At 44.6% G+C, this 26890-nt stretch overlaps 1 protein-coding gene and 1 long non-coding RNA gene across 3 annotated transcripts; one reads left to right on the top strand and one right to left on the bottom strand.

Annotated features, from left to right (window-relative positions):
* On the bottom strand, nucleotides 1–963 carry LOC130196088 (uncharacterized). Its single transcript, XR_008832182.1, has 2 exons — nucleotides 875–963; nucleotides 1–273 (listed from the first exon to the last, which is right to left on the bottom strand). It is a non-coding gene; the product is annotated as an uncharacterized LOC130196088 (long non-coding RNA).
* zfr (zinc finger RNA binding protein) lies at nucleotides 647–26841 on the top strand. Of its 2 annotated transcripts, XM_056417949.1 has the most exons (20): nucleotides 647–719; nucleotides 897–978; nucleotides 8738–9008; nucleotides 10265–10400; nucleotides 10806–11021; nucleotides 11191–11471; nucleotides 11618–11842; nucleotides 12243–12534; nucleotides 13649–13830; nucleotides 13921–14040; nucleotides 18716–18861; nucleotides 18985–19147; nucleotides 20060–20262; nucleotides 20706–20856; nucleotides 21501–21642; nucleotides 23641–23738; nucleotides 24661–24756; nucleotides 25408–25519; nucleotides 26139–26236; nucleotides 26448–26841. In XM_056417949.1, exons 1-20 carry the CDS (start codon nucleotides 683–685, stop codon nucleotides 26628–26630), a joined length of 3234 nt encoding a protein of 1077 aa, XP_056273924.1. In that variant the 5' UTR covers nucleotides 647–682; the 3' UTR covers nucleotides 26631–26841. The 2 variants fall into 2 exon arrangements, with proteins under 2 accessions (XP_056273924.1, XP_056273925.1); XM_056417950.1 differs by lacking the exons at nucleotides 23641–23738; nucleotides 25408–25519; nucleotides 26139–26236; nucleotides 26448–26841 and having other exon boundaries at nucleotides 24661–24750.
* Nucleotides 26842–26890: the final 49 nt, after the last annotated feature.

The raw sequence follows: 26890 nt of genomic DNA on the forward strand, positions 1-26890 counted from the left end.
CTATATGAAATTATGCTTTTATACCAAACTCCTAACTGGATGGAGAACATTGAAACAAAACCAATGAACAGACAACATGGAGGAGGACGTCTCCACAACCGTTGGACCTCAGCAGCATGAATGGATGTTCTCTGGAGTCTGAGGACAGGAGACATGAGCCGGCATCTCGTCCACCAGCTCCCGGAGAGTCCGTCTGGAAGCTCCTCGCCTCCCAGCAGCCGGACAAAGGGCTCAGCCTTCTGGACTCGTTGAACGTGGCATGTCGGTTCCAACCTGTAGAAGGAATCAAACGGAGACTTTAATCGTCCCGTTCATCTTTGGGCCGACGAGCTTTCTGGAAGAACAACTCCCGTCTCACATCTAAAAAACTGAAAAAATAAACCGGAGCATGACGACCACAATAATGTGTATTTGACATGAATACAGAATACATTTCGGCTTTAATAAAATGAAGGAACAGAAAACAAAACAAAAACATGTGTACAACGGACCGGACAAACGTTATGCGGGGAACTGCATGCTCCCTTCATGAAACCGTGCGCGCTAACGTGAACGGCATGCAGAACTCTCCGTCACACCTCTCCCCTCCCTTTCGCGCAGGCGCAAACACTATTTCCGGGTACGACATGCAATACAAATAAGCTAGTCTCCAACTCGGCCGTCGATAGATTATACTAAACCAATGATTCCCATATGTCCAGTAGTGTCCTTCACCTATGGTGAGTATCTTTATAAACGTGGATATCTGTGTTCAAGCTGTAACGATGTGGGTTCGATTCGTACATGTATACGCAATATTAACATAGCGATATTAACGGATAACGTTAGTCCTTGGGGCGCTCGAGCCTGTTGCTAACTGTTAGCTTAGCTTTACCCTGTATGTCTGTCCTCCGCAGTGCCCAGCCGGCTTGGTGAAGATGCCAAAATGGCTACTGGCAATTACTTTGGATTTACCCATGGCGCTGCTGCCCAGTACAGGTAAGAGGGGGGCTTACACCGGTGTCTTTTAGTTGGAGGAATGCTGTTTCCTCGCTCAAAAGTTCGTACGTCTGGCAGTCACGTACAAGCTGTTCGGCTCTCACTGCTACCATTGTTAGAGCTGGGGGAGGGGGCTGCTGCAGTTGAATGCGAACGGGATTTCCAGCTGCACATTGGCTGCGTTTTAAAACAACAATTGAAAAACCTGCTTCGACGCCCGTTTGGGAGTGAAAGTACCACACGGCCATCGGTAATACACCCGTTATCAGGCGGACCTCAACGCAACATAGCGGTTCTACAGTTGTGAGAATGTTTTTTACACGTCAGGTGAACCTGCTGTGTGGTAGTGATGCATCAAAGTAATCGACCATCTGGAATGTGCACACTGTCACTTCTCTCGCTCCACGTGCTGCTGGGTGGTTTCATGTGGCAGACCCCAGAGCCTGCGTCAGTGTTATTGGAGGTGTGAAAGTATTATAGTTTTACTTTTACATTGCAAATTAATTCAGGGAAGGAAACCTCAGTGCTTTTAAATTATGATTATATATTTTGGGTTAAATTACAGAATTGACAAACAGCTTAGCGGGATCACTGTTTGGGGTTAGTTAAGCCAGGTCACCTAATGATACCCTGGGTATGTTGACCTTGCTTTGCGCAACAGTCCTCTGAAGGCAGGATAAAAAGCCATCAGTCGTATAATATTGCAAGAGCTATAATAATTAAAAGATGGTGAGACATGCTCTTAGACCAGTGGTTCTCAAAGCCACACAACTCTCATTTCAGCCCGAGTTCTGTCGGGTAACTGATCAGCTGATGACACTTTTACAAAGTGATTTGCCTGCATGCGGTATTCACCAAGTTTCCTCTGAAAGAACTCCTGTGGCTTATTTACGTGAGTGGGGTGTAATGTCTCCAAGTGTCTTTTTAATTTGTTGTGCTTCATACTGTCCACTGCCACAGTGTTCAGACACGCTTCCCACAGTTTGAGAACCACTGTTATAGACCATCTCTTACAAGACATCCACAATTGTTTCCCTCTGTTAAGTGATAGTTGTGTAAAGAATGAAAATTCATTCCCTGAGAAGCTCCTACTCTTGTTTTATAACCGCCATCTGCTTTGCTTCTCACCGTGTCGTGTTTTCATTAGGGATGCACCGATCTGATCGGCGCCAATCCATATCGGCCGATATTCCCATTATCGGTTTTGATCGGCGTTCTCAAAACGGCCGATCGAAACGGCCGATCAGATGACGTAACATCTGCGAGAACTATCAGAGACGTTTCAATCGCAGCGCATCGCAACGGAGACAATGCGCCCGGCGAGGGCTGGCAGAGTGCAGAGGTCCACGAGGGGATCCTCACCCAGCGAGCGGCGTCCCCGTCCCCCGAGTTGAATCTCTCGGTCAACTCAGCCGACACTCACATGTCTGCCCCTATAGACTGATGTTGACGGTAAACGCATTCGATCGGGAGCGCGCGAGGGTTTTGATAAAGTTAGCGGAAGGATTCACGTGAAAACATCCGGTTTTGCAAAGTTAGCGGAAAGAACCACGTGAAAGAACATCCGTTTATCAAAATAAGATGTCGACAAATCATACACTAAGATATAAAAGTAAACAATGAACTGATTTTGTATCTTTATAGATCGTTTCTGAGATTAAACATTAAAACATTTTTACTTTACCAAGGAAGAGTTTATAAAAATAAGTCAGACTTTTGTATGTTAAAAAAAAGTCCTGTATATAGATTGCAGGAAATGAATAATGCAGATGTGTTCCATACATATCTGAAATCCCCTACAATAGCAATCAAACAATTTTAATGTATCAATTAGGACATTTTTCAAAGTAAAAGTCCTAAATGTTTAAAGAAATCTGTAATTTCTTTAATGTTTGAGGTGCTTTATATATGTATTTCCTCATAGTCCTAGGCAATAATGCTACACAATAAATAGAATGCTTCAATCGACACTGATCGGTGATCGGTATTATCGGATCGGCAGATACTGATTTCAGTGATCAGTGATCGGCACCAAAAAACCTGATCGGTGCATCCCTAGTTTTCATACATCTTTCAAACTATTACGGCCTGTGCCTGTGATCATCAGCCTAAAAGGGGTAACTGGGCAAACATTTAGCACAGCAGCCATGTGTATAAACAAGCGTCAACCTAACCCAGACCGGTTTCCGACCCACATAAGCTGGTAGTTTCAAAAGAAGAGTGAGGTGGAAATGTCCATTGTTGTTTGCCAATTTCCCTGATTGAGTTATTGTGGATTTAGCACACTCTTGTTCCTATAATCTCTCTGTGTTAATGTTGAGATTTTTTAATGGCACCGAATGGGAGAAATAATAATTTAAAGAGCAATATATTTCACATCTTCTTTAGCCAATGCAGTTCATCTTTGAGATGCAACAGTATCAGCAGGCAATCTAAACCATCCAATTGTTTAGCTGATCCTACTGTGATTATACTCTGTTTCATCTCAATATTTTAAAATTCACATTTACACGAGACAGTTTTACGTTGGCAAACAGGGGTACCAACAATAACGCTATATTCCCACGCCAAGCACTCAGTAAGATGATTACATCTGTATCATTGAATTAAATACAGATGTATCCATTTCCAGAATTTCCATTATTCACAACATGTTTTGATCCAACTAAATATTTAGCTTCAATCCATATTTGTTTAGTTTAAATAATAAAAAAAGACAATTTCTGCTCCTGCAAGCACCAGTTTTTAACGGGATGTTCCAGCAGCAATCTTACAGCACCTTGAAGTTAATTTATTTACCACAATAACACTAAATCAGACTTTCGTTTGTAATGCTATAACAATGCAGCGAGGCATAGAGAAAAAGAGAGCGCCAAATTCCTAACGGGCGTTGTATAATTGAATATTGTTCTGTTATCGTGGACCATTCAGGACCAATATTGTGATGAACAATAATCAGATCAACAATCAGAATTGAAACTGAATTGAATTAATCTCGCCATATTGCCTCAGTGTAAGAAGCAGTACAAATGGCCGCAGTCGTGTGTAATGGCCGCTGCTCTGGTCCTGTTGGAGAAACTTGCCGATGCAGCACAATCTGTGACATTGCACTTCCTTGCCTTTCACATCACTGGCAGGTCTGAGTGGACACGTATCGGGACGCAAGCTGGTGTTTTGAGTTTGTTTTTGTGTCCATTTATGGCAAACTTTGGGAGTGGAAATTAGGTTTATGCACATGCAACCAGTTCCGTATATTTATGTGTCTGGGTGCACACACCGGTTCTGTCATGAATCCTGGCCAAATCCATCTCTCCTGACATGGGTCCTTTCATATCTACAGATAACTATCACAATATAGCATGTATTTTGGCAATTCAGTAAATATATATGAAATAACTACTCTCAAAGTATAGAAAAATAGAGCATTGCATAAAATGAAAAGTACCGAATTCAGATTTTTATGAAGAACTTTATTGCACATTTTCAGATATATTTGAGTTATAATCGGTTTATAATCAATTTCTAAAACAAAATAGTTTACTCCGCGAATCACCACCGTAACATGGTGGAGGAGTTTGAGAGGCTCAGTGATCGTGGGGCACCGGTCCTGTTTGTGAGTTTCATGGACAGGATATCGAGGCGCAGCCTGGGGGTGGAGCAGGTCAGGTTTACGGGTCTCGGGATCGCCTCTCTGCTGTTTGCAGATGATGTGATCTTGTTATCATCCTCGGACCGTGACCTCCGGCATTCATTGGGGCGTTTTGCAGCCAAGTGTGAAGCGGCGGGGATGAGAGTCAGCACCTCCAAATCTGAGGCCATGGTGCTTTGCCGGAAACCGGTGGATTGCTTCCTTCAGGTGGGGACATAATGCCCACCCCAAGCAAAAGAGCTCAAGTATCTCGGGGTCTTGTTCACGAGTGAGGGTAAGATGGAGCGGGAGATCGACGGGAGGATCGGTGCAAGAGGGAGCTGAGCCTAAAGGCAACGCTCTCAATTCACTGGTCGGTCTACATTCCAATCCTCACCGATGGTAACGAACTCTGGGTCGGACCGAAAGAACGAGGTCTCGGATACAAGCGACCACAATGAGTTTCATCCGTAGGGGGGCCGGGCTCAGCCTCAGAGATAGGGCAAGCTTGGAGTCGAGCCGCTACTACTTTGCGTTGAATCAGAATCAGAATCAGAATCAAAAAGGGTTTTATGCAAAAATGAAATGTTTTCTCAAACAGCGAGAATTTTTTTTTTGGTGGTGCATGCAACATTGACACAACACAAACAACAACAAGGGAGGAGGAGGAGAGGGAGGAGGAGGGGAGGAGGGAGAGGAGGGAGCGAAGAAAGAGGAGAGGAGGGAAAGGGAAGGTGGTGGTGGTCCTGGGGGGGAGTCAGTCGGTCCAGTCGGTCCGGGATGAGCCGAGGCCGACCGCCGAAAAGCTATTGGTGTGGCGGAGGGTCGTGGTCATGATGGATGCCCCGCTCCTCCCCGGGGAGGAGGGAGGACAGGGGAGGGGGGGGTGGTCGGGGTGGGCGACAATCTTTCTGGCCTGGAAAGTGACCTGGAAGGAACTGGAGGGGAGGCAGACCCGATAACCCTCTCCTCTCTCGGCCGGGCGGATGATGCTCTGCAGCCGTGTTTTGTCTGTTGGCTGTGGCTGCAGGGTGCCAGATGGATGAGATGAGAGATGGACTGTGAACTGTGTATGTAACTACCATCATCATCTTCTCAGCAACTGGAATTTCCTGTGCTGCCTCAGGAAGAACTCTTGGGGCTGCCTTTTGGAGATGGCCATGGAGCCGATGTTGCTCCTGTGGGGAGGGGAGATGAGAGGATGGAGCAGAGGAGGTGGCGTCGGCGGGGAGGACGAGGGAGGGAGGGCGAGGGATGAGGGGGCGTGGTGGGGCATCATTCCCTCATGGGCGCCACTTGAGTCAGGGTTGTTCTTCCATGCACTGTGTCACCAGGTCACCCAGTCCCAGGTCACCAGGGCTGCTCCCTCACCAGGATGTGGGTCAATGAGGGTGGTGTCCAGAGACTTGAGGGAGCTGGTGGACTGAGTGACTGTGTTGTGTAGGAGGTGGTGTGAAAGAGCAGAGGAGAGGTACAGGGGCTACAGGCCTTGGTGGAAGTGAGAGCCTGAGAGTGGTTGGGCCTGGGGTCCCGAGCCTCCGTGCTGCTCCAGCCTCATGATCCTGCTTCCTGTGGGTCAGGCAGTCGCAGCTGGGCTGGCAGTGGAGCAGCCTGCACTGGATGAGGGGGGAGAGCAGGGAGCAATTGAAGGAAAGGAACAAACAGGATCCTCTGGGAGTGGCTGGGAGAGGATGGAGGGAGATGTGTACACATGTTGTCTCGTCCTGATTAGTGTCTGTTAGCTCAGTGGTGAGGGCTGCAGGGGTCAGGAGTGGGGGGGTGGAGGTCTTGGGGGGTGGGGTGACTGAGGTGTCGCACTGGTCTTGAGGTGACAGAGGTGGTCCGACGGGCCTGTAGTCATTGAGGGGTGTGATCTGACGTTGGGGGGGGTTGGGGGATGGTGGTGATGGTGGGGGGCAGGTGGGATGGTGGTGAACACGGAGGGAGCTGGTCAGCACAGTGTCAGGGTGAAAGGAGGAGACAGCAGTGCTTCACTGAGGGAGCGTAGTCCGGGGCTTTTAAACAGAGGGAGGAGCTCGTAGTCCTGCTTTCTTTCTGGAGGGTTCTGCTTTTAAACCAGGATGACGAGGCTCTCTCCAGGGGATGGAGGGGATGGGGAGGGGAGGGTGGGGGTGGGGTGTGTGAGGTGGTGGGGGGGGGGGCTCTGGGGTGGGTCTGTGGGGTTTCCGTGTGGCTGTGAGCGACTTTAGACTCATTTCCTAAGGTCTTTTGGGCTTGTAGTTGGGATCTGCCTTGATCTCTCAGCGTGGAAGATGTGGGGTGGGGAGCTCTTGTGGTTGGTGATCTGCCTGAATGCTGAGAGACTGCTTGCAGAGTTCGCTGTAGTAGGCTGCTGCTGCAGTCGCTCAACTCTCTCGGTTGTATCTCTCTCTCTGTTGTTGACCTAGTGTCCCCACTCCTGGACTCTCCTGGTTGCCTGGCTCTTCTCCTCACCTGCTGGGTGCTTTCGTAGTTAGCTCTCCTCAGGATGAGCTGGAAGGAAGGGTTGTGTGCACCTGTCCTACAGCCTGATGAGCAGGAGCTGATGTCAAGGTGTGGCTGTTGGTAGCACAGCCTGTGTACCCCAGATGATCAGAGCAGTCCTGAGCCCAGTCCAGTCAGAGCCTCACTGGCCCAGGTCCACTTCTTCCACTTCAGTCACTCCAGGCAACTTCTTCTTAGAGTCTCCAGAAATCAGGTCAACCAGAGCGTGGCGAGGTTCCCAGATGTTGATCAGAGGAGTGGTCCAGGCGTCAGAGTGCAGCTCGAGAGTGGATTAGCTTGCTCTTCTAGATGGTTGGTTATTGGCCTTCTCTGTTCTGTTAGGGAGTTAATCTCTGGGGAGTTCGTTAAATAAGAGTTAATTTAACGGTATTAAAATCTGTAACAAGCTGTAAAGAGTCCGCTGTTCGGCAATAACTAACTGTGCCTCCGCCTCCCTCACACCGTACGCTCTGTCCGGCGAGGGTCCGGGACTGCAATGCGTGTTCCCCCGAGTAATGCGAAAACTCGTGAAGGATGAAAAGAGAATGAAAGATTCAGAACCCGGCGTTTGCACCTGCTGATTTTGACGTTACGAACGTTGCACCCCGCGTTGAGGTAAAAGCAGATTCCTCCACTTTTCCTTTAGGTAAAGCTGGAAGCCCGCGGTTTTTTTTCGGAGCTCGTGAAGCGAGCAGCTGGGGAAGCACCAAGTCTCAGCGCCAGAGGCGAGCCATGATTCCAGTAAACACAGAGCGGAGGATGAGGTTCCTGTCTCCCACCAGATGAGGAGAAGTTGTAGTTTGTTGCCAGCGTGAGCCAGTGGTAGAAATATACCGCAGCGCTAGCCCCGTCGTTTCGCTTATGCCCCCCCGCGTACCTTCTCTTCCCGTTTCCGTCCCCGTAGGCGCACCAAAAACGTCGGGGGTCCCCAAGTTAACCAAAAACCCTGGTATGGTTAAAACTTTTAAAAGTTGTTCCTGATGTTCAAGAGCTCAAGTCTGAAAAAAGTTCTCGAAAAAAGTTGGAGCGGAAGTTCAAAAAACAAAAACGAAAAAAAACACTGGGAAACAACTAAACCGGCGCCCACCGAGATTGAAAGGAGTCAACTGAGGTGGTTCGTGAATCTAATTTGGGTGCCTACCGTTTTAAAGGTTTTCCAGGCACGTCCAACTGGGAGGAGACCCCGGGGAAGACTCAGGACACGCTGAAGGAATTATATCTCCCAGCTGGCCTGGGAACGCCTCGGGATCCCCCAGAAGGAGCTGGAAAATGTTGAGGGTGAGAGGGAAGTCTGGGTCAGCCTGCTGGACCTGCTGCCCCCTCGACCTGACCCCAGATTAAGCTGATGAGAATGGATGGATGGAAAACTAAATTGTATATTGCGTTATATTACAGCTTTAATGACCATGTAATTCCATTGAAAAGTGATAAATTATCATATTGAGTAATTACCCAGCCCCATCGTAAGATTTGGCTTTGAATACGTTGGCTATTATTTGCACAGCTAGAGTCTCCTTTACAGTATTGAGACGGTGTGATCCCTCCCACGAGTAAAAAGGTGATGCTGCCGACGTGTGAAATTCGAGCAACACCAACACGGTTTTGACTGGCCAGCTAACATGTGATGTTTCTCTCTCGCTCTACCAGTCAGCAGCCAACTGCCGGGGTGGCCTACACGCATCCTTCCACGGTGGCCAGCTACACAGTTCATCAAGCACCTGTGGCGGCACACAGCGTGGCGGCGGCGTACGCGCCCAGTGCAGGCACGGTAGGTGTTGCTAGGGTGGCGCCCGGCTCGGTAGCGGCCGCGGCTTATCGGGCGTACCAGCCAACCCACACGGCGGCAGACTACGGCTACCCTCAGCGCCAGTCGGAAGTCCCTCCACCACCGCCACCGGTCACCTCACAAAACTACCAGGTAAGCCACAGGGTTCAGAGGAATCAAAACGACTAAGAAACCGTTGACTCTGGATTTGCATTTATTTCTCAGAGACCAGTTCGGCCTCCATGATAGCCAGAGTGCCATCGATATATATTTATTCAGCATTTATTTACAATGAATTCATTTTCATTAAATTGATTGACATTTAAATGGAAAAGTACTTATGCTTGAATTCATCGATCCAAATTAATAAAACAATTGATTAATCATTTAAAAATAGTTTATTAGTTATAACAATTAATTTTTATATGCATCTATTTTGTACACTATTTTTTTAAAATACATTTAATACATTAGAATATTTTACTTCAATTTGTGGTTTCGGTTAGTAACTTTGAGCACAGATTTTCTTTAAGCAATTCCTTTTCATCGGCAGTTTGCTCCTCACTCACCTTTTGACACATTTCTCGTAAAACAATGCAGGTAACATTTGTTTTTACAATCGTAACTTGATATGATGAAGGCACTTGACAAATGACACGGAAATGTAAATTAATGTAAAATACACTCGGGTGTTTCCTTTTTACCTCTTCACTTAAGATTTAATTTGATCATTTTTACAAAATGTACCAAAACACATGAGGAGGATCTCTCATTGTATTGACAATAAATATGAAATAAACCCAGTTACATTTGCAAACTATTGAAATACTTGGAAAACACATTTGAGATACGACAGATTTCTTTCTGTGTTAACGATCCATGCACTCAAGTTGTTGTTTTTTTGCTGGACACTGCATTGTTTTACCAGCGCGAAGCCCCAAGTGTCATGTCGGTGGTACGGAAAGAAGCAAAAGGAAAGTCAGTGGGACTTAACTGATTTAAAATCTGTACTCTTAATTGACTTTGTGAATTCACTTATTTATTTATCTGCTAATGCTGCTATTTTTCCAGCATTTCTTTTGGTATTAATTGATCAGTTTTTATTTTCATTTAATATATATATTTTAATTTGACCCTTTTGTTTCCTGATGGAAGCATGAATGTATTCCCTCTTTTTTAATTTAATTTGAACAGTCCACTAATGAATTCATTAGCAAATCATTTTATTATTTTTTTCACATGGCAGCCGAAGGAACCGCTGTCCGGGCTCCTTGCTTCTCCCTAAATGTAACTTCCCTGTGAAAAAAAATTGTTTAGTAAAAAGTGTGTGGACGGTGTGAGGATTACCCGTACTCAACAGTTCACATGATCAATCTTTGAACCGCTGACCCTCTGGTTTTCATTCGCAGGACACCTACTCGTATGTCCGGTCCACAGCTCCTGCTGCTGTAACGTATGACAGCAAGCAGTACTACCAACAGGCCACTGCCACAGCAGCAGTCGCTGCTGCACAATCCAGCGTGGTAGATTCCTACTACCAGACGGGTATGCTAAATGCACATTCAATTTAATTTCACACACTTGTACCCCTTCTAAGAAAACGGATGCGCATTAGACACTGGTTTAATAATTGCATGTTCAACCAACTCGTATGGACCTATAAATATTAAACTGTATCAAATTCGGTTTCTCACCACAAACCTATTTTTGACAAACAAATTCGGACTGTAAAACGAGTCATTTCTTGAGGTTTGTACATCAAGAGCCGGACCTCATTCGCATTGTCTAGCAAACGGGCGACAATTGGCCCAAAGCCGGTCAGGTGTAACTGGCTGGATTCGAATTGATGCTCCTCGTGTGTCAAGACATACACAAAGTTAGCAAGGTAATTTAACATTACTTTACATTGAGGAGAATGTTTTTGAATGTGTCATCTTTTGTGTCCGCCAGCCCCCAAACCCGGATACAGCCAGGGGGTAACGTCGTACACCCAGAGCCAGCAGAGTCGGCAGGTGACAGTGATAAAGCCAGCTGGTCTCAGTCCAGCCGCATCCACATTCTCAATCTACCCAGTGACTTCTACTGTCCAGCCGGTTGCTGCCGCCTCCGTGGTCCCGTCCTACTCCCAAAGCCCCACTTACAGCACAAATGCTGTCACCTATTCTGGTAAGCTTTCACTGTAGTTTCTGAAGTACAGTTCGTATGTTGAAATAACTATTGAGATGTACACAAATAAGATGGTGAAGATGGTTGGAACGAGGTGCACAATCCTTTGATTTGCTTTTTCACGGAGCCTGTTCGAAAGGTACAACATCCTTGGTCTATCCTTTTCCAGGTACCTCATACTCGGGCTATGAGGCAGCAGTTTACTCTGCAGCCTCCAGCTACTACCATCAGCAGCAGCAGCAGCATCAGCATCAACAGCAGCAGCAGCATCAGCAACAGCAACAAAAGCAGGCCGCCGTAGCCGCTGTAGCGGCAACGGCGGCTTGGACGGGGAACACCTTCACCAAGAAATCCCCTTTTCAGAGCAAGCAGCTTCGGCCCAAGCAGCCACCCAAACCCCCGCAGATCCACTATTGTGATGTCTGTAAGATCAGTTGTGCTGGCCCGCAGGTGAGTTCACCATCCTACTTGATTTGAATGGAATTGGGATGTTTTTAGGTTTCGTGTCTAAAAGTCCCTCGCGCATATTCGAGTCATACTTGAAAACCGGTGAGACCAATGGCTTTTGTCGTTCCCCCAAACATTTAATGCATTAGACTTACAAGGAGCACCTTGAAGGTCAGAAGCACAAGAAGAAGGAAGCGGCGCTGAAGGTTTCCCAGAGCACCAGCACCAGCAGCAGCAGCAGCAGCAGCAGCGGCAGTGGCGGAGGGGCGTTGGCCCGCAATGTTCAAAACCAGCTCCGCTGTGAGCTTTGCGATGTTTCCTGCACTGGCGCTGACGCCTACGCTGCCCATATCCGTGGAGCCAAACACCAGAAGGTAAGGACACCAGAGGGATAATGCATGTCGATCGTGAATCAGTCGCAGGTTAATGGTGGTACTACCACTTGTTTGATGAGCTCCATCGCTCTTTGAGTTTAGGGTCGAAGGAGAAAATGTTATATAGAGATAACCTTTTTATTTGTCAATGCTTACAGTGCTACTCCTTTAAAAAAATGTTGCCAAGTGGATTTAGCATTTTTAAGATGAGTGATATGTTGCTGCAATATTCTGCATGATAACAATTCTCGGTCCACCCGTAGGACAAACCACAACATCTAAAGTGATGAACACAATGTAAATGAAATAATTGGGAGTTCTTGCTCTACTGTGTATGTTATCTGGAAACCTCATACCTTCTGAAATGTGCTCTTTCCGTCCTGTGAACTCTCTTCTCCAGGTTGTGAAGCTTCACACCAAACTTGGTAAGCCCATTCCCTCCACCGAGCCCAGCATGGTCACTCAGACGTCGTCCTCCACCACGGCTGCTCCCAGCAAGACCACCACAGCGACCCTGAGCAGTTCCAGCGGCTCTCTGTGTGCGTCTGCCTCCTCCACCAGCAGCTCCAGCTCCGCGTACCTGAAACCCATGGCCAGCGGTGGGATAGCAGGTGTCAAGAACCCGTTGACCTCTGCTGCCAACTCGGCCTCAGCCGTGAGGAAAGTCAGCGCCCCCAAGATCAATTTTGTTGGTGTGTAAGCTTCTATCTTATTATCCCACTTGGCGCATATTTTATCAATTTTTTTTGCAAAAGTATAATCATGCTTTGTTATTGCTTAGGAACATGCTCGCTGATTTTGAAACGAGCAAGCTTCAATTCCATCCAGTGCTGTTCAATAAAGATTATTCGCCTTCTAATTTTTTTGCATTAAAATGGCAACAAACATCTATTAGCTTTGTAAATATCTAGTAGGAGTAGTCCACCTGAGCAGAGGATGCTTCCTCTTTGTGTATGTTGCTGCTGTTTGTGCTTCTTTTTATGCTGTTAGCACTATCTGCTCGCTTTCTGCACCTTTTTTATATAGATGTAGACATATTCTGAGTCAGAACTACTCCAACACATCTTGGAGGTTGACTTAATATTGTTTTTCTGTGCTGTACTACATTTGCACAGTTAGAAGATGTCGTGGTTGCTTACTATATCCTCACCCGTATCACAAAACTTTTGTATTAATTTTTTTACTGCATCAAACACCCATTTTGGGTATCGCTTTGCTCTGCTCCTCCAAATGTTGTTCACTTTATCATCATGTCATACCACACGGACAATATCCCCGGGTCGGGATTAATTTGTTGTATTTATAAAAGATACAGTGATACAAAAGATACACATATTTTGATGCTCTTTTTATATACCTATATAATCCCATTTTTATTTACACATGCATGAAAGGACACTTGGCAAGCGTATGAGTGCACTGTAGTACTCTAACCTGGAACCACAACTGTTGGGTTTCACCAGTCGTGAGGGCACATTACACTTTCGGGAGCAATTTATCAGAAGTAAACATTTTCTTTAAAGTGTGGAAAGATCTAGCGCTCAAAAAATTGGCAATGCATTGTTTGGAGCCCTTTTAGTCTAGTTATTCCAATTAATTATTCTTGTTAAGACATGTTATCTATTCTAACTATTGAGTTATGAGTTGTTTAAGATGACAGCTACCAGCCAGCATGATGACCTAGCAATCATATTAACCATTATGACGGCGCATTGTGTTTTTATGTGGATCTATTTGGACCATGGTTTTAATGGTAGCGCTGTTAAAGATCTATGACTCAACGACATTGTCATTTCTTGAATACAGGTGGAAATAAATTGCAGACCACAGTGAAGGTAGACGAGGCCAAAGTGGAGGCGTCTAAGCCCGCGGCGACCTCCCCGGGTACTCACGACTCCAAGAGCGACGTGTCAGATTCTCTGTCCACATCGGTATTGGCGGCACTGCAGAGCGACGTCCAGCCGGTTGGTCACGACTACGTCGAGGAGGTATGTTTTGATAGGACCAATGCGTGCACTTAAACTGAGCAGACGCGCATTCGAATCTTAAGCACTATAACGTGGACCCCCTGTTCCCAGGTCCGAAACGACGAGGGCAAAGTCATCCGCTTCCATTGCAAGCTGTGTGAATGTAGCTTCAATGATCCAAATGCAAAGGAAATGCATCTAAAAGGACGAAGGCATCGCTTGCAATACAAGGTTTGTAGCTGACGCGTCTTACACCCGCTACACAGGATTCTGATACACGCATTCATCAGGCGCCTTGTGGCAGGGAAATTAGTGCTGAATGACGCACATTCGGTCCTATATTACAGATTTGGGTTCAGTGATTTGTCTTCATAAACATAGGATGACTGATATCTCTTCAGATAATGTTTCAACGCAGGCACTAACGTGTGTGATCTGAAGGCCTATCGGCTGATTTTAAAGGCACACTTGCAATGCAAAATCAAAGACATCTGTCATACTGAATGATTTTATGCTGGTAAAAGATCCATATTACATTACTTGTCATTTAGCTGACGCTTTTATCCAAAGCGACTTATAATAAGTGCATTTTATCCAAAGCGACTTACAATAAGTGCATTACACCATGAGTACAAACAAGAATTAAGAAAGAAACATTTCTTCAAGAAAGCAAACTACAAAAATACGTCAAGTGCCATGGAAGCGCTAATCTGTTTTTAGTCAAGGTAAAGTTGGAAAAGATGTGTTTTTAGTTTCCGGCGGAAAATGTAGAGACTTTCTGCTGTCCTGGTGCCAGTGGGAGGCTTGTTCCACCGCTGAGAAGCCTGAACAGCAACATTTTGTTGAATGATTAGCTCGAAGTGATGGATTCACAAGTCATTTGGTTGTTACTGAGCGAAGTAAACGGACAGGGGTGTTAGGATTGGACCATGTCCTGGCTGTAGACAGGGGCCGATCCTTTCCCAGCTGACCAGATGACTACATAGTTCCTTCCATAAGTGTGAGCAATGTAGCCAAAGTATTTCCAGATTGCACTTCTGGCATCTTTCTTTTTTTTTTACAAAAAGCCGAGGATGATCGGCAATTGCTTCAGCTCTTTATGCCATGTCGTCTCCCCAGCGCTGCGCTGCCTGTTGGAGTGAGAGAGCTGAGCAGCCCCGCCCCCTTGCCTGTGTGCAGGCAGCATGACAGGGAGCGCAGCAGTGAGCGCACTCTGATCGCGCACTATTTTAATGAAGTATCGGAACTGCGGTACCCTTTTAGTATCGGTACACCGTGCAACCCTAAAAGCACGTTATTACATTAACTTTGTTCAAAGCTTTTTTGTCACAGTTGAGAAGGACATAACTCTGGTCCACCAAATTATTGTGAGCTGCTAAGAACATGTGTGACAGGTGGCAGTGGTTCTCCACTGGTCTGGGGCAGTGGTTCTCTACTTTTCTGGGGCAGTGGTTCAACACTGAAAAATTCGCCTCATGCAAGCTGAGATTTTTAACTGGTGGTGTCGTTAAAGCCAATCAGCGTTGAGATGCTCTGCCTGACATCACTGACTCATGCAGTGTTGAATCAGTAACTATGGAGGATACGTTGATAGTCTGGAAGCTACAGATAATATTATATATAATGTGTAATATTAACAATATGAACCCAGACAAGAGGGCGTTTGATGTTCCAACGTTTGTTGGACTTCCGCAACATGTACAAAGCAGAAATTGTTGTTATTTCCTCCATGGTGGACAGTGGTAATTAGGGATGCACCGATCTGATCGGCGCCGATCCATATCGGCCGATATTCCCATTATCGGTTTTGATCGGCGTTCTCAAAACGGCCGATCAAACTTGGCCGATCAGATGACGTAACATCTGCGAGAACTATCAGACATTTCAATCGCAGCGCATCGCAATGGAGACGATGCGCCCGGCGAGGGCCGCAGAGTGCAGAGGTCCACGAGGGGATCCTCACGCACCGAGCGGCGTCCCCGTCCCCCGAGTTGAATCACTGGGTCAACTCAGCCGACACTTACATGTCTGCCCCTATAGACTGATGTTCACGGTAAACGCATTGGATCGGGAGCGCGCGAGGGTTTTGATAAAGTTAGCGGAAGGATTTAAGTGACAACATCCGGTTTTGCAAAGTTAGCGGAAAGAACCACGTGAAACAACATCCGTTTATCAAAATAAGATGTCGACAAATCATACACTAACATATAAAAGTAAACAATGAACTGATTTTGTATCTTTATAGATCGTTTCTGAGATTTAGCTTAAATTATGCTAACATTAAAACATTTTTACTGTACCAAGGAAGAGTTTATAAAAATAAGTCAGACTTTTGTATGTTAAAAAAAGTCCTCTATATAGATTTCCCCAAGAGTTCCAGGAAATGAATAATGCAGATGTGTTCCATACATATCTGAAATCCCCTACAATAGCAATCAAACAATTTTAATGGATCAATTAGGACATTTTTCAAAGTAAAAGTCCTAAATGTTTAAAGAAATCTGTAATTTCTTTAATGTTTGAGGTGCCTTATATATGTATTTCCTCATAGTCCTAGGCAATAATGCTACACAATAAATAAAATGCTTCTATCGACACCGTGATCGGTATTATCGGATCGGCAGATACTGATTCAGGGCTCCAGACCGCGACCAAATGGTCGCATTTTGCGCCTAAAATTAGACACAGTGCGAGTAAATTTTTCATCAACTCGCGCATGCGCGACCAGTAAATTAGCAGATTTCTTTTTTTTGTTATTAAATATTTTGAAGTGTTCTACACTTCAGCCCACTATAGTTAGCGGTAATGCCTGAATGACTGGTTTGCTAACCGACATTAACTCCAGAAGAAGAAGAAAGGAGACGAAAACCGAAGCAGAAGGCTGGCCTGTGTGTGAGCGGGGGCTAATGTGTGGAAAGAGGCGCACCAGCGGAGACGCCCGGCGAGGCCGCAGAGTGAGAGGTCCACGAGGATCCTCACCACCGAGCGGCGTCCCCGTCCCCCGAGTTGAATCTTTGGGTCAACTCAGCCGACTCTCACATGTCTGAGCCCCTATAGACTGTCGCTCACGGTAAACGCATTCGATCGGGAGCGCGCGAGGATTTTGATAAAGTTAGCGGAAGGATCTAAGTGACAACATCCGGTTTTGCAAAGTTAGCGGAAAGAACCACGTGAAACAACATCCGTTTATCAAAATAAGATGTCGACAAATCATACACGAACATATAAAATAAACACTGAACTGATGTATCTTTATAGATCATTTCTGAGATTTAGCTTAAATTATGCTAACATTAAAACATTTTTACTGGACTAAGGAAGAGTTTATAAAAATTAGTCAGACTTTTGTATGTTAAGAAAAGTCCTGTATATAGATTTCCCCAAGAGTTCCAGGAAATGAATAATGCAGATGTGTACCATACATATCTGAAATCCCCTACAATAGCAATCAAACAATTTTAATGTATCAATTAGGACATTTTTCAGTAAAAGTCCTAAATGTTTAAAGAAATCTGTAATTTCTTTAATGTTTGAGTTGCTTTATATATGTATTTCCTCATAGTCCTAGGCAATAATGCTACACAATAAATAGAATGCTTCAATCGACTCGGTGATCGGTATTATCGGTGATAGGCAGATACTGATTTCAGTGATCGGTGATCGGCACCAAAAACCTGATCGGTGCATCTCTAATCATAACATCATCAAACCCTAGATGGTATTGAAAAGAGAACGTGCTGCATAGTAATATTTATTTTGATTCCGTTTCCTAAAAGAAACTGCTTTCTATGAATGCATTCAATCAATGGGTGGGGGTGAGAGTGTGCTCACCCGTGTGCGCGCATCACGGCAGAACTTCGATGTCGGTGCGCGCATCGCTCTGTCACGCGAGCCGAGAATTGTTGACGGGGGGAGTAGACGAAAATTACAGAGTGGCGGGTGGAGATTTCACCCTGTTATAATGGTAGGGGAAACACTGGAGTTGATAAGCGTGTCTTCTTGTCTGATCAATACACAACTGTGAGGTGCGTGAATGGACAGAGCGGCCAGCTGCTGATCACTCACTCAATAGCTCGACCTGCACGAATAGACGGTGCGCGCGCAGCTAAACATTTTGGGAGCACGAAGACCCATTTTGACCCAGGAAAAACCCTGTGTGCGCCCCTAAATTTTCTGCTTGCGCCCCTAAAATTTTAAGTTAGGGGCCACTGTGCTCCTAGTAAAAAAAGTTAGTCTGGAGCCCTGTGATTTCAGTGATCGGTGATCGGTATTATCGGTGATCGGCAGATACTGATTTCAGTGATCGGTACCAAAAAACCTGATCGGTGCATCTCTAGTGGTAATGAACTGTTGTTATGGTGATAAGCCATGCCTCCTCTCCGGTGCAAACGATCACATATAGTGATTTTTCTTTTTGACCTCGCTTTTGGTCAGACTGCAGTATGAAAGAGTGTAAATAGCTGGCATTTTGCTGCATGTAAAAATCCCCTTCAAAATAAAAGCACAGGATTCTTTTTTTACCTTTCTTTTTGGGGCCTAGGCAAAGGCCCGCAACCCACCTGATCATATGCCTTTGAATGAAGCTGTCGCGGGCCACATAAAATTACACGGCAGGTGTGATTTGGCCTGCAGGCCTTGAGTTTGACACCTGTGGCTTAGAGGTACAAGTCCTCAAATGTCTTGTGATGACTGAGATAAACATTGAAGCCCGCAATATGTTTTTTAAACTAAGTACTTGCATGCTTACAGAGTACTGCTATGAGTACTTAATAATACCATTACAGTTCTAACAATAACTTAGTTTGATCATTTATTTTACATTCAATGGTGCTGCAGGTATGTTAATAATTACCTGTTCTTTCTATATTGCCACCATGACATTTTTTCACACGTGGTTGTTTTGCAGAAAAAGGTGAACCCAGATCTGCAGGTGGAGGTTAAGCCCAGCATCCGAGCTAGAAAGATTCAGGAAGAGAAGATGAGAAAGCAGATGCAGAAAGAGGAGTACTGGAGGAGAAGAGAAGAGGAGGATCGCTGGAGAATGGAGATGCGGTACGTGTGTGGAAGTTTTTTTCTTTATGCTTGTTAAGGAAAAGATAGAGGAGGCAGTGACGTGTCTGACCATCTTCATTGTGCGCACTTAAACTGAGACGAGCTGTGGTTTTTTGTTTTCAGGCGTTATGAAGAAGACATGTACTGGAGACGGATGGAGGAGGAGCACCACTGGGATGACCGGCGACGTATGCCAGATGGAGGGTATCCGCAGGGGCCTCCTGGGCCTCCTGGTCTACTTGGAGTCCGGCCTGGCATGCCAGGCATGCAGCCTCAGGGTCCTGTGGTGAGACTTTATCATGTTGTTATGTTATATATATAATATAGTATTGGGTATATGCAGTGTTTAGTTTAGTTTAGTTTATTGGACATAAATACAATACATGAAACAAAAGGTCACGCATCATAAAAATATCAAGGATAGCACAAAAAGTCACAGACTTATTTCCGTTGTGGTCCTTGGTCTCAATATATTGCCAGAGGTTGGTCAACACTATAACATAGACTAGCCCAGTAAGGGGCGGGTCTTTGTCCCAGTAAAGTTAAGAAGACGTTCTCTATTATATATATATATATACGTTTCTTTAAGTGCCAATATATTAAAAAAACGTAAAACTGCAATATTAAATTTGGGGAAAGACGCATCAGTCAATAAAAAATGAAGAATAGTGCAGCTCTGTTAATAATCATTTCATGACTCACAAATGAGCACATTGCATATTCAGCAAACATCTTTGTTGTGTTTATTGCAAGTCTTTGCTAATAATTTGCATTGTATTGCAGCAGAAATATTGTGTCCATCCCTGTACTTTAAATGACTAAAATAGAAAATAAAGTAATAAACGTCGGCAAGCACTCGCCATCTAAAAGCAAAACTGACTTCATTGCTATTGTAAAACTGACTCCTGGAGAAAGTGTTAAAATCCTCAGAGGAGGGTGTTTCCAGGTCACATATCAAGATAACAATAGTGAGTAGAGTTCTTCACCGCAATGGTCAAAGTACAGGAAGTTCGTACGCAAGGAACTTGGGTCGTACCATTATTCATCCTCGAAGCTAAAATTCTAAATTAATAGTGCAATGTGTCTGTTTCTAAGATTTAGTTTGGGGTGTAAGTTTCCAAACATGGTCCTCCAGCTTAAAATGTCCCTTTTGAAAACACAACCCTGCATCTTACTTTGAACTCCTTCTGTCCTCCAGCCTCCACGCCGACCCGACTCTTCGGACGACCGCTACGTCATGACCAAGCATGCGGCCATCTACCCCTCGGAGGACGAGCTCCAGTCCATCCAGAAGATCGTGTCCATCACAGAGCGCGCCCTCAAACTGGTCTCAGACATCATTACGGACCAAGACAAGTCCAAGGAGGAGGACAAAGAGGAGAAAGAACCCACTAAAGACAGGTGGGACGGGCTGCTCGTGCATAATGTTTGGTTGAATGTATTTTTTTACATCAGCACTGATTCAGATGCACATGAAAGTACAACTTTCTAAGGTACATCCAAGAGTTTGAAGCTCTTTATTTCTGTTGGTTAAATATCAGTATATAGTCATATAACAACAGGTATTTGTTTAGTTTTTTTCAGGATCTACGCCCGCTTATAGTTCATTTCGACGAAAGAGCACAAATTCATTTGTACTCGCGCGGTCACCCGAGATGATCCGCAAACCACCATTGCACATTATTTAGACGAGCTAATTCAATAAGTTGGCAAAATGTAGATGACAGGCGAATTGACCGGTCGCTTCACTTCATTCTGTATATTGATGTATTTCACTTCCCAGAATGCTAATGTGTTAATTGTTGTTTTTCTCTCCCCGTTCCTCATGTTGTGTGAATGTCTAGAACCCTGAAGGGAGTGATGAGGGTTGGAGTCCTGGCCAAAGGCTTGCTGCTTCGCGGGGACAAGAATGTCAACCTGGTGCTGCTCTGCTCCGAGAAGCCCACACAGAGCCTCCTCACCCGCATTGTGGAGCACCTCCCCAAGCAGCTCACAGTACTATCTTTACAAATATCGCAACTCTGTCTATTTTCTTCAGTGGCCATTTTAATGAGAAGCAGGCTTGAGCGTCCGAAGACATCTTTTTGCGTTTGTTGACTCAGTTGTAACTGGTATCAAGAAACTGAATATGTGGTGGATTGTTAACGATTGAACGATAACCCTGACCTGCCGCGTTGTAAATTTGAATTGCACGCACACAATATATATCGCTTGAGGCAAGAAAACCAAAAAATGGGTTTACCAGTGGTTGTGACGTTTGAAGCAAACTACTTCAGAAAATATTTACCCAGATTGAGTTAATTCTTTCCCGTTTCTATTTAATTGTGTCGTCAAAGACATGACTTCAAACGAATGAAGACTAATGAATGTATTTGGTCCAATGAGTTCAGAGATGACAACGATTTAATATGCACTTGCACAAATGTGTTTATGCAACAAAACATATGAAAAATAGATGACATAGTATAACCTGCATCCCGAGCACAGTAGTTGCTGAAACATGGACTGGCATCTTTTGTTACAATGCCAGTCCATGTTCACGAACGACTAGCTCCTCTGAAAGTGGCCACTGACGAGAGTAGGCGCTCCCGTCTAACTTTGAGATTCGACCGAAATAATGCCGGCGCATTTCCTTCCAGGTGGTAACGCAGGAGAAATATGACGTCAGTAGCTCCGCCCAGGAGGCGGCGATCATCCTGATGTCCTGCACCGAGCCGAAGATGCAAGTGACGATCACTCTGACGTCGCCCGTCATAAGGGAGGAAAGCGTCCGGGAAGGAGGTTGGAAACAAAATAGAAAGAAAGAAAGAAACCCTATCACAGCCCCTCCCCCATTGCACTTCTTCTCTTATCGCTCTGCTATCTCTATGAAATCAGTCTCGGTATGTTCGTCGATGCCCTGAAGAGCGCTGACTTGCTGGCACGCAGAAAAAACCTTTTCAATCCGATTCATCCTGGCACGCTCGTGTGCAATTAATTTGGATTTTAGAAATCGGAAATGAACGACAGGGCAACCAAGGACCCGCAAACGCATCGTGTTTGCCATATTTGGCTGTGGTCTATTCCTTCAGCGTCTGTGGTGCTCAGTTTCTGGCCTACACAAATTATTTTATTATTTTTACACCACCTTTTGTTTAAACGACTAAACCATTGAATATCATTTTTATTTACAAATTTTTTTACGGAGATATCTTCTTTTTATTGGCCAAGATGGGCGCCCATTTTGGTTTTCGCAATTATTGCTTTTTCTAAAAATGTGGGTCAGATCAGCTTTCGTGTCAAATGGAAAGAGGAATGTGCCAGCAGTATTGCTCTGAGGCTTTTTGTTGCTCTTACCTCTCAAATGCTATCTTTGATCCTTTTTAAACGAAGCATGACCAGTGTTTGCATTGTGTCAGTCTAGTTAATCCCAGGTGAGATTCTACTTTGTTTCCTGTGTTCCAGGGGATTCTGTTTCCATTTTACCGTTTGCCGCCATAACCAATGGGTGACGTGCATTACAGTATCGTTCTTCCAAATTTACTTTTGAGATGAGACAAAAAAAAGACAATTCCTGCAGAAGATAACGAAATAGACAACAGCAGACCCTTCTGTTACTCTAGTTTAATTTGGAATTGATTTTATTTGACTTTTTGCAACTTTTGTTTAAATTATTTTACCTCAAATCTAGATTTGGCAGAGGAAATTGGATATTACATTCCCACAGGAAACAAATCTTCCTTTTGTGTACTCACCATGCTGAGGTCCCCTGAGTTGATTGACAGCCTCCTTCACACGCATTAATATGAGACAAGCCTCTGACGATATTGTCGTTTTCATTGTAACGGAAAGATGAGGAAACTAATCCTTTTTTAAAGATGGGACCATTTTCTCTTTTTAGACTTCATTGACAATAGAAAGATCAAGATTAACCAATTATTATATCCAATGATTCTTAGGGGAGTATCGTTAAAAGTTCAGGTACAGAAGGTTACGACAAAGGAATCTTTGGATGGACCCGAGTACATTCTTTTGGTATCCAATGATTGTTGGAGTCTTATTTCTACCTAATGATGTTAGGTATGCATGCAGTGATATCCTAACCCCTTTTGTTTGCTGGTAGTTCTCGTTTTTTTTCTTTTTCTCTTCAGCACCCATTGCTTCCTCTTTTGTATCCATAGTAATATTTACCAGTCCAGCACAAAGACTCCTTTAATTTCCTCGGAAAAAAACAACAAAAACAAAACAATTTGTTCCAGTACATTGTCTCATCAGAAGATTAGTAGGGCCCAACCGCTTTTGGAAGGATTTTTGACCAAGGTTTTCTCACATCCCAAAAACATTGCCACACCTACTATTGCCATCCGACTTAAAAAAAAAAAAAAAGATCAGATGTTTGACCTTTTTTCTTTATTTCTGCACAAATTGCTGTCTCAGCGCTTGCGCAATGAAACACTACTCGGATGAAACATGACATTACCGAGGTCATGGTAAGCTTTAAGATGACCTGATTCAAAAATTATATTGGCCTCCAAACATTCGAGAGCCTTTAAACCATTGAGTTAGTTTCGGGCTTGTAAAGTGCCGTATACGCAGTCAGATAAGAATCAGCAATATTTCGCTAGCTTTTTATTGTCGTTTACTTTTTTCTTTATTGGAAAAAATAAGCAACCAATTTGCAATGGTCGTCCCGGAGAGAGACATTGGTATGTGTGGCAATGTGTTTGTTCTTTGCCAGCCTCGCTGACCTGGTCAAACACCCATTCCTCACCTTTTTTGACACTTCAAATCCATTTTTAGATGTAACCTCGGGTATGGTGAAAGACCCAGCGGACGTCTTGGACAGGCAAAAATGCCTTGACGCTCTGGCTGCTCTGCGCCACGCTAAGTGGTTCCAGGTTCGGAACATCATTTTACTTTCTTATTGTAGCCTTATGAGATGCATTATTCACTTGTTTAGTCCTTTATTTGTGTTTTACACATTTGGTTTTTTTGATTGTTATAGCAATGAGGAAAACTATTACTATTTGAAGTAAGGAAAAAGAAAATTAGAAAAGAAAAGAAAAAACATATTCAAGGATGCCACGTATTACCACACAGATCTGGTTCATGGTCATATGTATCGATTGTGATTCTTTAGTCCATTTGAAACTCTTGTATGAAGAAAAAAAAATGAGAAGAAAAAAAAACACTCTAGCATCTGACTGGCATCCTTGTATTCTATTTCCAATTTGTAAGTACTGCAATAGAGTTCCATATGATTCCATAAGGCTGCACAATAACTTGCGCACAGTTGTGCGATCAAGAAGTGATTTCATGTTACTCGTTTGTATTGTTTTTATTCTCTCTCTCTCTATATATACAATTATACATTTAGTAGAATAGGGATTGAGAGAAAAAGGAACATCTGAGTAGTTTCCTGTGCTTTTGCTCGCCGAGCAAAAGCACAAGTAAAGTAAAGCAGATGTCTGCTCTTTCAGTCCCTATACTCTCCTCACAGGTGGCCTCTTGTACTTTTTTTTAAAAGTACCTGTTTGTGAGATACTTGGATAATCCCGGGGGTCAGGGTTTAGAAGATGACAAGTTCTCATTTCTTGTGCATCTTGCAAACCTTGAACTCTCCGTTTACTAACTGTGAGGTACAAGACTACTGGGAATGGCAGCTGATTGCAAGCTCTTTAATGGCTCTTACATGAACCCCTACAAAACATACTCAAGCTTCCATTATGCACAGTAGTGTTTGGACCTCTGAGAGAACTGATTCACTTGTTTAGTCCATCTCTTGTCACTCCATAAAACCTAACTTTATTGCGTCAAAAGGCTAGAGCCAACGGCCTTCAGTCCTGCGTGATCATCATCCGGATCCTGCGAGACCTCTGCCAGCGAGTTCCCACGTGGTCACCCTTCCCGAGTTGGGTAAGTATTAGTTTACGCCGCCAAATTGAATGGGAGTAGGGCTAAGCGTCACTTGGCGTGGGGGGGTGGGCCTTGGAGGCCCATTAGCAACCAGCGGCCCACACAGCAATTATCTGCGCTTGTTCTGTCACGGCTGTGTTGCACTTGTTCATCTACCGGTTGAGTGATTGGCCAACGGCTCCACGTCGGGTTTGTTCTCCTCAGCAGCTTTGGTTGCAGGCTGCATTTTTTTTCACCTCAGGTTCAGTGCCCCGCCCACATTGCAAACGGATTGGTGGCGCTTCGTGACTGACGAGAGTCCGTGAGAGTAAATGTGACATCTCTGCTCACCAATCTAAGGGAGAAAAAGACCAACCAAAAATGTTGCTGATGAGAATTCTGACGGGAATGCTACGACCAAGACATCATGACCGTGCACAGGAAGCATTAATTTTTTTAAAGACTGTGGGAGAAACTAAACCAGAAATATATTAACACCCATGTCCCTATGTCGTATTTTATTGCCCCCTTTTTGCACAAAATACCCACAAGTTCACATTTTTAACAGTTTCCGTGATTTAGTGTGTAATTTATTGACGAATGTAATGGCAGCAGTGATGTTGTGTGTGCGCCAGGTGTCTAAGCCAAACCCTCACTCTCCCCTCTGTTCAGGCCATGGAGCTGCTCGTGGAGAAGGCAATCAGCAGCGCCTCGGCCCCCCTCAGCCCCGGTGATGCTGTGAGACGCATCTTTGAATGTATCTCTTCTGGGATTTTACTCGCTGGTAAGATGTTTATTTATTGCGTCGTTTGTCTTTCGACAAAACAATTGCCAGGTCAGCTCACACTCCTCAATGCACTGCAAGAATCCTGTTTTTTGACATTCATTCTTAAATCACTTGATTTTTGACCTGAAGTGTTTCTACGTCGTGTGCACAAACGCTGTCCCGATGATAATTAGTCGCGCAACGGCTCAAAAAACCTGGGGATTGAGTATCTGACTCACTGATTGGAGTGGCAATTTTTAAAAAAATGATCTCTGATCACGTTTTGTTCTGCCTCCAATGCTAATTGCCCATCAGTGATTATTCATATTGGCAGATGCTGATCCCTTCGTTTGATTGTAGCAGGTGATTATCGCCAACACTACATTTTACGAGATTACATGTGAACGCATCATGATACTGTTATCTCAGTCCAGAGGCAGCGCCCTCAGCAACTCATCACCCCTGAACTCCTGACCACGTCAGAGCTTTTAGCCGCGTGATTTCTTTGTTTAATTTTGGTGTTGAATATTCTAAACTTTCCATGACATGAATTTGTCAGAGACCTCGGGTGTTGGTTTTTATCCAGAGACACTGACAAAGATGATTTATTTATTCTTTCTTTCCCTTATTTGAACAGGTGGGCCAGGATTGGTGGATCCTTGTGAAAAGAGGCCCGTGGATACCCTCACGACTATGGGGGAGCAGCAGAGGGAGGACATCACCTCCAGTGCCCAAGTACGAGTTCTTGAATTCTACTGATTCTATCAAACTGATTGAATCATGACGACGTTGGGGGTCATGTGATGACTAACGCACTGGATTCAGTGGTCCAGCTCAGAATAGTGCTGGCTTTTTGAAGGATCGCATTAAATAAGTTTTAAGAATTTCGCACACAAAAAAGCGACTTGTTTCTTTTGTTTGAAATGTCCATTTTCTCCCAACGCAGTTTGCTCTGAGGCTCCTGGCGTTCCGTCAAATCTACAAAGTCCTGGGCATGGACCCCCTGCCGCAGATAAACCCCCGCTTCAACGTCCGCAACAGCCGCAAGCGTCGCCACGACAACAGCGAGGGCACGGACAGCTTCGAGGGCGAAGGCAAGAAGGACAAGAAGGACTACGAAAGCGTCTAACGCAGTGTAACCTCCTCTGTGCTGCCTCAGGGCCAGTGTGGCTGTTTTGTTTTTCTTCCCTAAGCTACAGATGTTTCAGTGTAACCGCAGCTTCACTCTGCTCTGTATTACACAAACCAACATGTTCGGTTGTGTACTGTTTTAGTTGTAGATTTCTTCAAGTTTGGCTTCTCTAGAAAATGCAGTTTTTACCCGATGTGCTTCTGGGACGGAGGAGTTGATGACCAGCAGGGCTCGATGTACGCCTTCATTCATCTGTA

Source organism: Pseudoliparis swirei, chromosome 7 (genome assembly GCF_029220125.1).
Source record: "Pseudoliparis swirei isolate HS2019 ecotype Mariana Trench chromosome 7, NWPU_hadal_v1, whole genome shotgun sequence".
Taxonomy (NCBI): Eukaryota; Metazoa; Chordata; class Actinopteri; order Perciformes; family Liparidae; genus Pseudoliparis; species Pseudoliparis swirei.